This window comes from Vanellus vanellus (genome assembly GCF_965231255.1).
Source record: "Vanellus vanellus genome assembly, chromosome: 2".
In the NCBI taxonomy this organism is placed as follows: Eukaryota; Metazoa; Chordata; class Aves; order Charadriiformes; family Charadriidae; genus Vanellus; species Vanellus vanellus.
In genome coordinates, this window is record NC_138906.1 from 127,294,424 (window position 1) to 127,307,090 (window position 12,667).

General features: G+C 35.8%; 1 protein-coding gene across 1 annotated transcript in view; it reads left to right on the forward strand.

Moving 5' to 3' along the window:
- Positions 1-12,667, forward strand: part of RP1 (RP1 axonemal microtubule associated) — a gene marked incomplete at both ends in the record, with an annotated part of 177,419 nt that overhangs the window by 132,654 nt on the left and 32,098 nt on the right. The window contains 3 exons of the mRNA XM_082499227.1: positions 376-515; positions 5,432-5,684; positions 10,533-10,774. Coding sequence (XP_082355353.1) covers positions 376-515; positions 5,432-5,684; positions 10,533-10,774 — 635 coding nt within the window. The remainder of the gene's footprint in view (positions 1-375; positions 516-5,431; positions 5,685-10,532; positions 10,775-12,667) is intronic.

Consider the following 12,667-nt stretch of genomic DNA (forward strand, 5'->3'; position numbering starts at 1 on the left):
AAGACCTTTCATTCCTAAAACAATTCATGGCTTTTTACAAAGCCTGATAAAATCAGTGTGATTCTTTCAGCTGATTTCAGTGACCACTGGATAAGACTCCAGAACCACAACATTTTCTTTTTCTTTAATGTAAGCATGGATTGTTGCATTGATTCATAACGGACATTTCATCTCTAATGCTGTAGCGTGCTGTTGTGAGGTAGCTAGCAATCTATACGAAACTCACTCAGAACATTAACGTCAATTAATATAACTTCATTCCTTGGTCTTGAAATTAATCTTTTACCTAAAATAAATTGTTTTATAATGTTTGGTAATTACTTTGCTAAATAGTCTGATTTGGTAATGTCTTGTGTCGCTGATTTTTCATGACAGAAGTTCTTTACTCGATCAGAGTTCACACGGGAACATTTCCTGCATCGGGGACTGATGCAGATGTATTTATCACAGTATTTGGAGAGCAGGGAGATTCCTGCAAAAGGAGACTAAAACACTCAAATTTTGAAAGAGGAGAGGTTAGTACTGAGTTATTTTCCTTGCATATTTGCTTAATTTGTTTTAATTCATTACTTTCTTCTAATACCATTTTTCTTTTCAATTATCAAATACAAGCATTGATGTTACACTGTGGCAACCTGTGGAAAAGATGTGTTGCTTGCTAAGTATAGACATTTTACCTGAATTGGGATTATGGTTTAAGAATAGTTCAAGTACCAATAAATTTAAAACCCACAAATCATCAGTAACTGTTCTTAGAAACTGGAATTGAAACCAATGATATATAAAACTCCGTGGCTTAATTTTCAGTTATTTGTGAAGCTGGTATAGAAATATCAGGGCTATTTCCTGTGACCGCTCCTTTAAAATACATTTTTTTTTTTCAGATCTGTCCAGATATAGTTGAAAGAGAGATTTTAAATGTCTTAGCTACTATATGTTAATGAATCCATTTATATAGAGAATTGCAAAAAGGTAAAGCTGCTTGTAAGCATACTGTGACTGCTCAAGATAAATACTAGGACAGATTTTCTGGTCAACCTTTGCTGATTACCATATTACTGATTATATCTACACAACATGTTCACACATACCCTGGACTCAACCCAGATATAACTAGATAGGATTTAAAGAGACCTTTCAATTGATCGGTTGATCCTTTACAATAAAGCAGGATCCTCTATACTTATTTCCTACCCTTTCTTAAGATCTCCTATGGCTGAGATGCCATAACATTCTTTGGCAACCCGTCCCACTGCTTTCCTAGCTTTGCCCTTCAACAATTCTTCCTTCATTTGCTTTGTAATGTCAAAATATTTTCTTGAGCTTAGAAATATGGAAACCAGACATGCCATCCATGTGTTCCATAGCCATTGATAATTTTTCTTCCCTGCATTTGTGTAAACAGTTTTTAAACATATGATGAGCATCGACATTCTCCTGTGGTAGTATGGACTGCACTTGATCTGTGACCTGTGTAAAACTTCCACATACTAGTTTCATCTGATTTCCCTTCTTTTACTGGAAGACAGAGTGATGTTTTTATCCTTGTCACCTTCTCTTTGCCATTCTTGTTTTTATGGACCTCTATGCTCCGTGCACTTATTTTGTTAGTGGATTGTTCATTGTTCCTTCTGCATCACATCTTTTTAATCATCTTACGTACACTTTTCTATATCTTTTTCTGACTTTTAGTCACTGGTTTACCTGATGATCTGAATGTATCGTTTTACCTTCCTTCTGTCCCTCATTTCCCACGGTAAAATGAAGCTAACCAATACTTTAGGCAAGAACAAAAAGATGTAAGCATATCTATCCCAATGAAGTTTCCTTCCCTTTTCATTTACTCCTGAGGAAAATTAAATACATCTTTTAAAAATATGCGTAATCTCTCCAGTGCTAGATTCATAACAGTATTTAGTGTCCTGGTACCTCTTCAAATTACTATGGGAGATATTTAATAATTTGGCCATAGTATTCCCACCCAAAGTATTTAGGAATGTTTTTCTTTCCTTTTCCTATGGTCTCTTGCAATCCTTTTTTTTTCTTTTTTTTCTTTTTTTTTCTAAAGATGTCATTGTTTACAGAATCCTTCTGCCTTAGTCCAAACTGTGCTATTAAAATATAGGAAGATATTTGTGATGTTGTTTGCCTGGATGGTATTATAAAAAATACAGGTTAATTCTTGGCATTTTTGAGGGCAAATGTTTATAGGCAATTAGAAGAGTTAATGAAAGACATAAAGGCACGTATTCTGTGACATAGCCTGGAAAAGAGGTCTAAAAAGAAATAATTTACACAACGCTTTCAAGCTGGATGTTAGTACAGAGTCAGAGACACAGCTGTTAGTGTTAAAGAAATCAGAGCCACTGTATTGAGGAGTAGAGAAGAGTCCTGTGTCTTCCCAAGCAGAACCTTTGTTTTAGGTGAGCTATTTTTGTACCGCAGACAATGGAAGTTTTCTTCAGCTAAGATATTTTGCGTATTCATGTGCTTCATCGTGCAAGAGGTTCTTGGGAAACGGTTGAACAGTGAGATGGCAAAATGTTCTGATATGTAGGTAATAAATATGAAAGTTGGTGGCAGAGATTGCAGAAGGACCTCATACAGAGCGACTGGGTAATAAAATGGCAGATGAAATTCATTGTAGCTAAATGAAAAGCAGTGGCTGTGAGGGGGAAACCCCCATAAATTTGCATGCAAAATGATGGGCTGTGAAATAGGAAAGTGACCTTAGCATTAGGATAGTTCTGTAATGATGTCAGCCCAGTGCTCAGTAGAGGCAAAACAAAAGGAAAACAGAACAGATCAAATGTTTAGGAATTATTAGAAGAAGGAAAAAAACCCAGCCACCCCAAAGTAGAAAATACAATCATGCTCCTCCCCACCTCCCCTGTAAGTTCTCTGGTTGTCTTAAAAAGTACAAGAATGTCGAGTGATATGAGGTGTCTTCCATGCAAGGAACAACTAAGCAAACAAGTCCTGTTTGGCCTGGAAAAGGGATGATGAGAGGAAGGGAAAGGGACATAAGAAATATAAAACGGCATAGGGAAAATGAGTAATTCTATTTTCTCGGGCATACAAGGGCTCAAGAGCTTTAAATGAAACCTGCAGGTGGCAGATTCAAAACAAAAGGAGATGGCTTTTTACACAGTGCATAATTAATACATTTTACTTTCTGGCACAAGATGTTGCAGACGGTAAAATGCATACTGGCGCAAAAAGCCATTGCACATTGTCATGGAAGACAACTTTCCACTGAGAGCCGTTAAGTGCAAAGACACAATCTCTGGCTCAGGAAATCTCTGAACCACAAATTGCTAAAGCCTGAGAGACTATACATTCCAGAAGCATCTGTATGTATTTGCCCTGTTTTTCAACTCTTCCCTAGAAATCTGTTATTGGTAGCTGTTGGCAACAGTATACTGGACTAGATGAATCTGCGGTCTGACAGACTACTACCAGTCTTACATTCTTTATACACAGAAGTAGATTAATAAAAAAGTTGGAATGGAGTTTTAGTGAGAGTATCTAAGAATAGAAGAAAGAAAGGGATGTAAAGGACAAGCTGTCTTGAGAGACAAGATTACGTCAGCAATATCCCTGGAAAATATGGAATGGACAGGCACAGAAAACAAAGTTAAGGACACTTGAGATGAAAAAAAGGATGTCTTGACTGACGAGGGACTGAAATATAAGAAAAAGCTAGGAAGACAGAAAATTCCAACGAAGTGTAAGAAAAGAGAGTAAAGTTGATTGAATTATTGCAGAAAGTAACGCTGGTTTATATTTTATTTAAGTAATTGTATGTCAAACTTTTTCACCAGTTTAATGGGTCAAATAAATGGGGACTGTAATTTTGCCTAGCTACACTAAAGCAAGACAATTTAAATAAAATCCTTTCGGCTTTCATTAATTACACTTCCAGTAGTGTGTTCAATGCCGTTCCAAATGTCTTTATACTGAGGGGAAAAAAAAGAAATGTAGTGACATCAACCAAAAGTACATTCTTGCTAATGCTGAGGGAGTAGGCAATTTAATGTATTATTATGAGAATTCATTGATAACAATGGGTGATTATGACCACTGTTGTCTAATGACTGTTAATTATTATCACAAAGAATGAGACTAATGATAGGTCCCTTTTTCAAATAGAGTTAGCTGTGAAGGAACATGAATATTAGCAATACAGGCTATTTCCTCGAAGTCAAGGGTCATGTAGACTGACAAGAAAATTATATTTGGCTTGGAACTACAAAGAATAAAATACAAAGCAATGAGTGCTCCCAAAAAGTTATTTACAAGATGTTCCTCACAGTTAGATCTTATTTTGGGCTACATATGCATTACATGAAGGTGTATAACTTGCCATGGTAACTGTGGGGAGACCAGGGATATAACAAGGTAAGAATGCTGGAAGTCCTAAGGCTGTGATAGGAATAACAACTCTGATGGTTTTTTTTTCTGAGCACATTGGAGAGAATAGTCCGACACAGACAGGAGAATGGACCAGATGACATAATTCTTTCTAAAAATCATCTCTTCCTTTGTTGCTTTCTGGTCCTCATGCTTTTTCCTGCCTGGTGGCAAATTGGTTGGCAACAAATAAAAATTATAGCGTCTGTTTCTACTATCCATCTGGGTTTTTTTTAATGTCACCCACACACATGCCCATGTGTCTACCCACCTACTCATATTATCTCTTGCACAGAACACATTCATTCTCTCACTCACATAATTTATTCATCCCAACGTGCACTAGTGCAGTTGCCATTTAGCTTTTGTTTACTGGTAGCCGTAGCAATATTTAAACAGATGTCTATTTACATCCAAAGAGCACATCAATTCTTGCCTGTATGCGTGCACAGCCTTAGTTATAGTTTCTAATGTCAGTATCTTCCTTTGTTTGCATAGCCATCAACAGTGTCAGTATTTCTGTTCAGAGTTGAATCATACGACATATCCCATTTAAAAAATAGGATGTCCTCGAATACAAAAGACTTTGAAATGTTTAAAAATAAATGCCTTATCTAAACCAAAGTTCAATTTCCTAGGCCTATCCTGATATTTGAAGCACTCCCTTTGTTTCAGTTATGAAGGATTGGTTGAACTTCAATTTTCATGAGACTTCTGTAAGTAAATTAATGATCAGAGGTTTCTATCTACCCAAAAGAGTGGGATGTTTTTCATAGTAAAGCCTGGGATTCAGTGATCATGGACAAGGAAAAATGTACATATTCAAGGATCCACATATTTTCGGGACAGGGTCTCCAAATATGAATGGCAGCCTATAATATCTTTCTCTGCTATCAGAAAGGAAAAGATACTTCAGCATCAAAAGGAATCTGTCTTTCCAAACATAACCTTCTTGAAGATGGACGATAAAATGTATGGTTTAATCAGTTTGCTATTCATTTTGCCTTTACCTCCTCAGGTTTGTATCTCTGAAATGAGAGCAGTAGACCTTGGACAGTTAAGCAAAGTGCTTGTTGAGCACCATAATATGGGTTACGGAGCTGGATGGTACCTGGACCAAATTGTCATCCATGAATCAGGCAAGACTGATGGCCAATATGCATTTCTTTGCCAGCAATGGTTAGACAGTGGAGTTGGTGATGCGCAGACGGAACGAACATTGAAACTCCTTGGAAAAGTCAGGAATGGGATGTTGACAGGAAAGATTTATGGTAAGGACCAAAATCATCAAACCTCCTTCCAGCTTTTGTTTTAATTGTAATTCATATTCCTTTTTTTTTTTTTTTTTAAGACTAAACCCAAAATACAGAAATAATACAGCTTAAATATGAGTTGCATCTCTCACACAAATTCTCTCTCCAAACACTTTCCAGAGCTGGTAAATACAATTATAATGTTCAGGGAAGAAAGACTAGAGCAGAAGGGAGATCTTAAGTGATGGAGGCAATGAAGGAACTATGTTTTTAGTTGAGGCTAGAAAAAAGCTGAAGCAGAAAGAGGTAGGTTGTTCCATATGGCAGTCAACGCAGAGCAGAAGGCTCCTGCAACAGTGATGAAATCACAAGAAGAGATACAAAATCTCTTTTAGCAGAATGAGATTTTCCCGTATGTTCATATATTTGCAGAAAGCGTTTGCTTTTATTTGCAGCTTTCTTTTTACTTACATCAATGGCACAAGTTCTTGCAAACAGCTAGTTGACCTGAACCCAGTATCCTATTCAAATTGTTTAATGAAAAAAAGACCAAAATTCAGAAACAACTTAGACACTGAGAACATGATAAGTCCTTTATGCTTTGCCAGGGTACCGGATTTCTTAGCTCTCTCACGTCTTTTTTGAAGAGGTGTAAAATGTTGGTTTGGGTCCATTTATAAAATCTGAATCAGAACTGATAGACCAAACCATGTAAAGTTTAAATAATCTGAAGGTGTGAATTTGCATTCTATATCAGGAGTTTTGTAAATTGATCTCTATTAATTTCTATGCTTATGAATCTTATGCTTAGAGAGTTTTTTATTATACATAGCTGCAGACACAGTTAGTAGTGTGTATCCTCATATTTAGCTACCTGTACTTAGTCCACTAGCGAATATCTTATATCATTTAAGGAAACAGAAAAATCATGTCGTTGAGACAACAGGAGGATAGAATAGCATGGAAATATAAGCATAGGATAAGCAGCTAGAGTAGTGACAATTTCAGAATAAGAAGTAGCTGTATTGCACCACTGCAAGTATTCCAAGTCTCTAAAAAAGTAGATTCCATAGGTGCCCTACATAATCCACAGAGCGAGGCAAGCGTCTCCTGAGGATAATTCAGAGCAGAAGCCCAAGGCTGGTCAGAGTCTGTCGCATCTTTCTTCAGTGACAGTATGAAAAGTGAGAGAAATCTTGCATCCTTGTTTATGCACCTTGATTAGTGTCTGAATGTAGCTGTATAAACACATTTTCCTTCCTCTGTTTCCCACACAAACATAACCAATAATAATCCAAGTGCAGACTTGTTAATGTTTTCCAGTCTGTGATTATTAACACTCAGCTCTGTACCTATTGAAAATCAGCTCTGGTCTGGGAGTGCAACAACTTGAGAAAGAATATGACAGGTAAGCAGAGAGCCAGTAGGGAATGGAGAAATAAAAGAGTGATCAGCAAAGAGTGCCATACCTTAGAAGTCAGAAAGTATATGGATACAATGCGACTTACTAAACGTAAAGCTGAGTCAGGGTTTATAAAAGAATTAAAACAAATAGTAAAGGTTCTTCAACCATTTACTTATCAAAAGAATGTGGAAAGATGTGTCACTGCACAGGAACAATAGAGTGCAGACTGAAGGTAATGTGGGTAAAATCCCTAAACAAATAGAAGATTTTATCTTTGTTTTCATTAAGGAACCACAATGTTGGCAAGGGAAGCAAAACCAAAATTACTAATGGGAATGAAATTATTAGAAATCACCAAATCTGAAATGCAAACAGAACTTTGAGTTTCATGCGGTCTACTAGTGACAACCAAAGGAGTCATTAGCCCAGAATATTGAAGGGATTGGGAATTGAAGTGGCAGATTTAGTAGCGTGGATCACAAACAATTTTATGACGACAAAAAGTATGATTTGAAAATGGCAAAGGTAATACCTCCATCTAAAAAACAGAAAGCATAACGTAGGTGACTGTAGACCTAGTAATCGATCATATGCAGACCTTTATAAAGCATGTTGAAGAAAAGAATAGTGAAGATAATAAAGGCAAATAGGAAATGAGAAGGAATGCACCATGACTTTACTAAAGATAGATTATAAAACAAAGTTCATACTCTTTAGAAATATCTTCCAGTAAGAGAAATGTAATTGCATCTAATCTGTCTAAATTTCAGTATTGAATTTTATTTGCTTTATGGGGAATTGTTAAGTAATAATAAGAAAGTGGAAAGTAGCAGTAAAAGCAAGAATTGCAAAGAAGTGAATAAGAGAGAATGAATATGCTGATGAAATCTGTTGGTGCTACAAAGCTGTGAGTACTATCAGGAGATGAAGAGGTTATGTGATAAACTTTGAGAACTGGAGGTAATCAATGGAACTGAATTCTGTTGCACATAGCTTGAATACAATTAGGCATAAACCCAACTAAATATTTAAGCTCCGGTTGCTAATTTCCATTGATTTGGGGGGTAAATTAGGAACAAAGTAATAGAGTCTTAGCTAAGAGTCTAAAACTGTATTGGATCTGTGTCCCCATGTCTTGTAATGATTTCTGCTGCAAGAGTTCGCCAGCAGGATATGACTAGGAGAAATGCCTGGGTTTGTTCTATATCGCAGGATAATTTTTGAGACAGTAATGGGATGTGGCTGTGAGTAAAGTAGTTGTCACCCCACAATGTATGTAGGCATTATCAGTGAAGATCAAAAAGAAATAATGCCACTACAGCGAAACAGGGATATTTCACTGGGAATGCTGTCTCCAGAAGGACTGGTTCAAGCCGGAATAACTGTAAAGAAAACACGATGACTGGGAACACGGCAAGTCTTTGTTGTGAAAGGGTATTGAAAAAACTTGGTGTATTCAGACTAGCGAATTAAATGCTCAAAATGGACACAGTTGTGTTCTATCAAATTCATGGTGGCTTACACATCAGGGAGGGAAAAGAGTTATTTAAGCTAACAGACAAAGCTGTCGTAAAAATAAATGGGTTTCAGCAGTCCATTAATGCCATTCTGAGAAAAGATTTCTGCGAAAGAAAGAATGAATTTTTAGCATAGCTCTCTTTTAGATTTAAATAAAGAGAAGGAAAGAAGCTTAATGTAGCTGCTTTTAAATTGGATCTTGACAAATTGATCAGAGATTATACAATATAGTTAACATGTAATAGCAGCGTATGATACTGTACGGTCCAACAGAGGTAGTCCTTTCATTCAGTTTTCCTAGGCAACTATATATTGATAATTTAAAGGCTTAATATTTCAGTACTAAAGAACCAAAAAATCTTGGATTATGTCACAGGGGGTATGATAAATTTTCATTTGACTTCCATTTTTTCATGGATATCATTGGTTTCATTTATATTTAATGTTCATAGTCATGAAAATGGTAGCTATTTATGATTATCCATAAAGTCATAACATCTGAAGTTATTATAGATGATTTTAAAGATGGCAAGTACTAACTTTTTACCTCCACCAGGTCCTAAATTTATGGCACAGATGCTCACCTGATCTAAAGCAATAAAGCTTTATTTGCATTGGTTTATAGTGGAAGATAAAGATTTGCCTGTTGTGGTTAGGAAGCTGGACTTTACAGGACTGTGGACGTAAACTCAAAAAATTCAATTACTGACTAAACTTCAATTCGATTATTGAGTAAACTTTGATTACTTAAAGCAAAATACCCTGCTTTACAAAATAGCTATTTAAAATTATTAAAGCCATACTTTGCCTCACGTTGCATAAACAGAGCTAAGTTATCTTAATAAAAAAATGGTCATGCTCAATTCTGCACCAGCCTAGGCAACCAAAGCCTCTCTGCATGACTTTTTAAAATGGAAAACATGGTTTTGGTAGACCTGAATTTTCCATATATTCTATTACCATGGATTAAAATGTTAAAGCTACCTAAATTGATGGGATTTTTTTGATGAGTACAAGCTTCTGATCCTGAAACTGTCTTGATGATTGGAGTTTTAACTAAGTATCTGTTCAGTATAGAGTTACAGAAGGTACTCAGGAACCCACCTGGAATTGGTCTGCAATCCTTATGAGCCTTCAGGTTACTGTCAATTCATCTAGAATGTTTAAGAGACTAAGTGCTTCAAACCGGAACTTTAGTTTGAAAATGAGCTACTGTTCTTTTTCAATATCATTTTGCAATTTTTTTAAAAAGTAAGACTGCTGGTTTTGGGTGTTTTCTGTGTCCCTAAAGTAGGCAAATCTATGTGCTGTTACATAGGAATATTTTTAATTTCTCAGCAAACATCCCTTCTTCACAGAAGAAATGCATAACGTTTTGTACTTTGCTGGCATGATAGTTGTGGTGATCTGTGATAAAAATATCACATTTCAGTTTTATCTCCTCAGCATCTTGATATAGAATATACAGAGCATATTTTAACGTTCTAGCTCCTCAAAAAGTTAAAATGAAAAAATACCCTCCCCTCACTAAAGGCAAACCTGATAACCAGTACTATCTAGTAGAAAATATGCTGCTTTTAAGTGGTGATTGGTAAGAAAAAAAAAAATATCAGAGGAAACATTTATGAGGGGAAAAAATCAACAGATTGGCATAGCTCTTCGTAAGTCTCTAATACAGAACTGGCAGTCTTATCTGCATAGTGCTATTGGACTGGCCCATCTCTAAAGGGTCAGCTATCATTACGGAAGGGCTGGTGTCCAAATCTGCTTCTCGCTACATCAATGATAAGGAGTGACCCTGTTACATGCCAACATTTTAGCTCAGTGCAAAGGTGGGAAAGGGTTGCTAGTCACTCACTAACTCAGCCTGTTACAAATTGTTGTATTATTTTGAATATTCAGCAAACCCATTAATTTTTTTTTCTACTGTTTTGTTTCAACAGGGACTTGGGATGTCCTTGTGACAACTAGTGATATTTCTTCTAGTTCCGTGAATCCTAAAATGTCTCTAACTGTGTGTGGTGAAAAAGGTACCTGTACTTCAGTCATATTCCCCAAAGGATCCCTTAAAAAAAAGCAAATTTTTGAGACTTCGATTGAACTAAGTAAGAAATTCAATACCATATTCAAAGTTCGCCTAGAAATCGAAGAAGTTGGAGAAGGAGACACTTGGCATTGCCGTGAGGTAAAAAAGAAAAACAACAGCTCTTGTGTCTTTATTGTAAAATTCTCTAATTTACAAAAGTAAGTGCACCAGGTAACAACACTTGTAGAGTAATAACTTCAGAGACTGCTCAAAACACTTGCTAGAATAGCTGTGGATAACAAAAATCTTGTAAATTTAGATGGATTTCTGGAGGGCATAGATATATATATGTGCCATCATCTATAGCATATCCAGGGGTGTCTTTTCATAACTGTACCCACTGGCATACATTGCAGTATTTACATAACTCCAAATTGTCTGTTACATGCTGTAGACTCAGTGATCCAAGACAAATAATTAAGCCAGACACTAGAAATTCCTTTTGATGAAAATATCTGCCTTTTAAGTTGGCATGTGAAAAAAAGAAATGAATAGCAAAAGTGACAATCTTTCTTCTGATGTCCAAGATGCTGAAGCTAAAATCTGATGTCGCACTGAAACTGCTGTGGCACTTCACTATACAAAAAATATCTTTTTCCTCTTATGTTGGCAAAATAAAAAGAAGTCTAAGGGAAAGAATCGCCATCTTTCAAATTGCAGTCACACTTTTGTCCATTAAAGTTTGTATTTTGTCCTCATTAAAAACTGGAGAAAAAAAATATGCCTGTCCAATACATGATATTAATGAGCTGAACCCCTTGACATTTAAATGGTAGGCAGGTTGTTAATTTCATCTTCGTAGCCAGATGAAATAGTCATCTAACAAACCTATTGATAAAATTAAGACTGCTTCTTGGATATTGTAGGAGACGGTGGATCACAATAAAAATTTCAGAATGGAAACTTGGCAGGTGAAAACAGTGACATCTATTAGTCTGTTTTACTTCATTAGGTCAGAACAATGACTCAAAAACAAGTTAAAAAAAATTGGCATCATTTATATAAGTAAGGAAAAGATGCACATTTACGTTAGGCAGGATTAGAAAGAGAAAGAAAATACAAATTTCCCTGCTTTGGAGTATATGTAAATTACTGGGGTTTTAGTAAGATATTTCCTCTGTTGTTCCATGGATTCCACAGCAGAACTGACTGAATCCTTGTACCTAGGTTGGTATAAGAGTTTGTGGATAATATCTATTATTAAAGACAGGTTAGCAGTCCATTTAAACCGCTGGTTAGAAACAGGATGGTCGTTTCTATGCTATTTTATTTTGATTTTACAAGACTGCACCTCACAGACAGTCTGAGATTTCCCTCTTCTATCACACGTAAATGCAGGTGCAGTTGGCTGAATTCCATATTTAGATTCAAAATTCATTTTCATAACCGTAACTGCAAAATAATTCACTTGATGTTTTTGAGGAAATTGAAATCATTATAAAATAATGTCCAGAACAAAATTAATTAAGATATGCTTTATTTCTGAAACATGTAATAGCTAGCATATTTATTCTTGCTTCTTTCACTTCTTGAAGTAAAGCACAGTAAATGAAATCTGATTTTCAAGAAACTGGTCAGGAATGTAGACATTAGCATGAAAGGGAAATTTTATTAACATTGTAATTAGCACTGCATTTAAAAAAATCTTTTCTATGTGTCTGTCATAATAGAAAATAATAGGAATCTTCTGACGACAAAATAATGCTGCCATGTCCCAGTGACAGTTGCGAACCAAAGATGGTTGAGCTTACTTAGTTAAGGGTTTGGTCATTTTAGTGAGTTAGGTCATGAAGAAATGTATGAGTGAATTCTCTGTACCCTTTTCAAAGCAGGATTACTTCCTGCAACATATTTTCAAATATGTTGTCTGATCTAGCTTTAAGTAGTTTAGGAAATGGTACTTTAGCTCTTAGTTTAGCTGGTAGTACCATAGTGTAAGATACTTCATTATTAAAATATGTTTTCTTGTAGTAAGACTAAGCTACTTAGCTT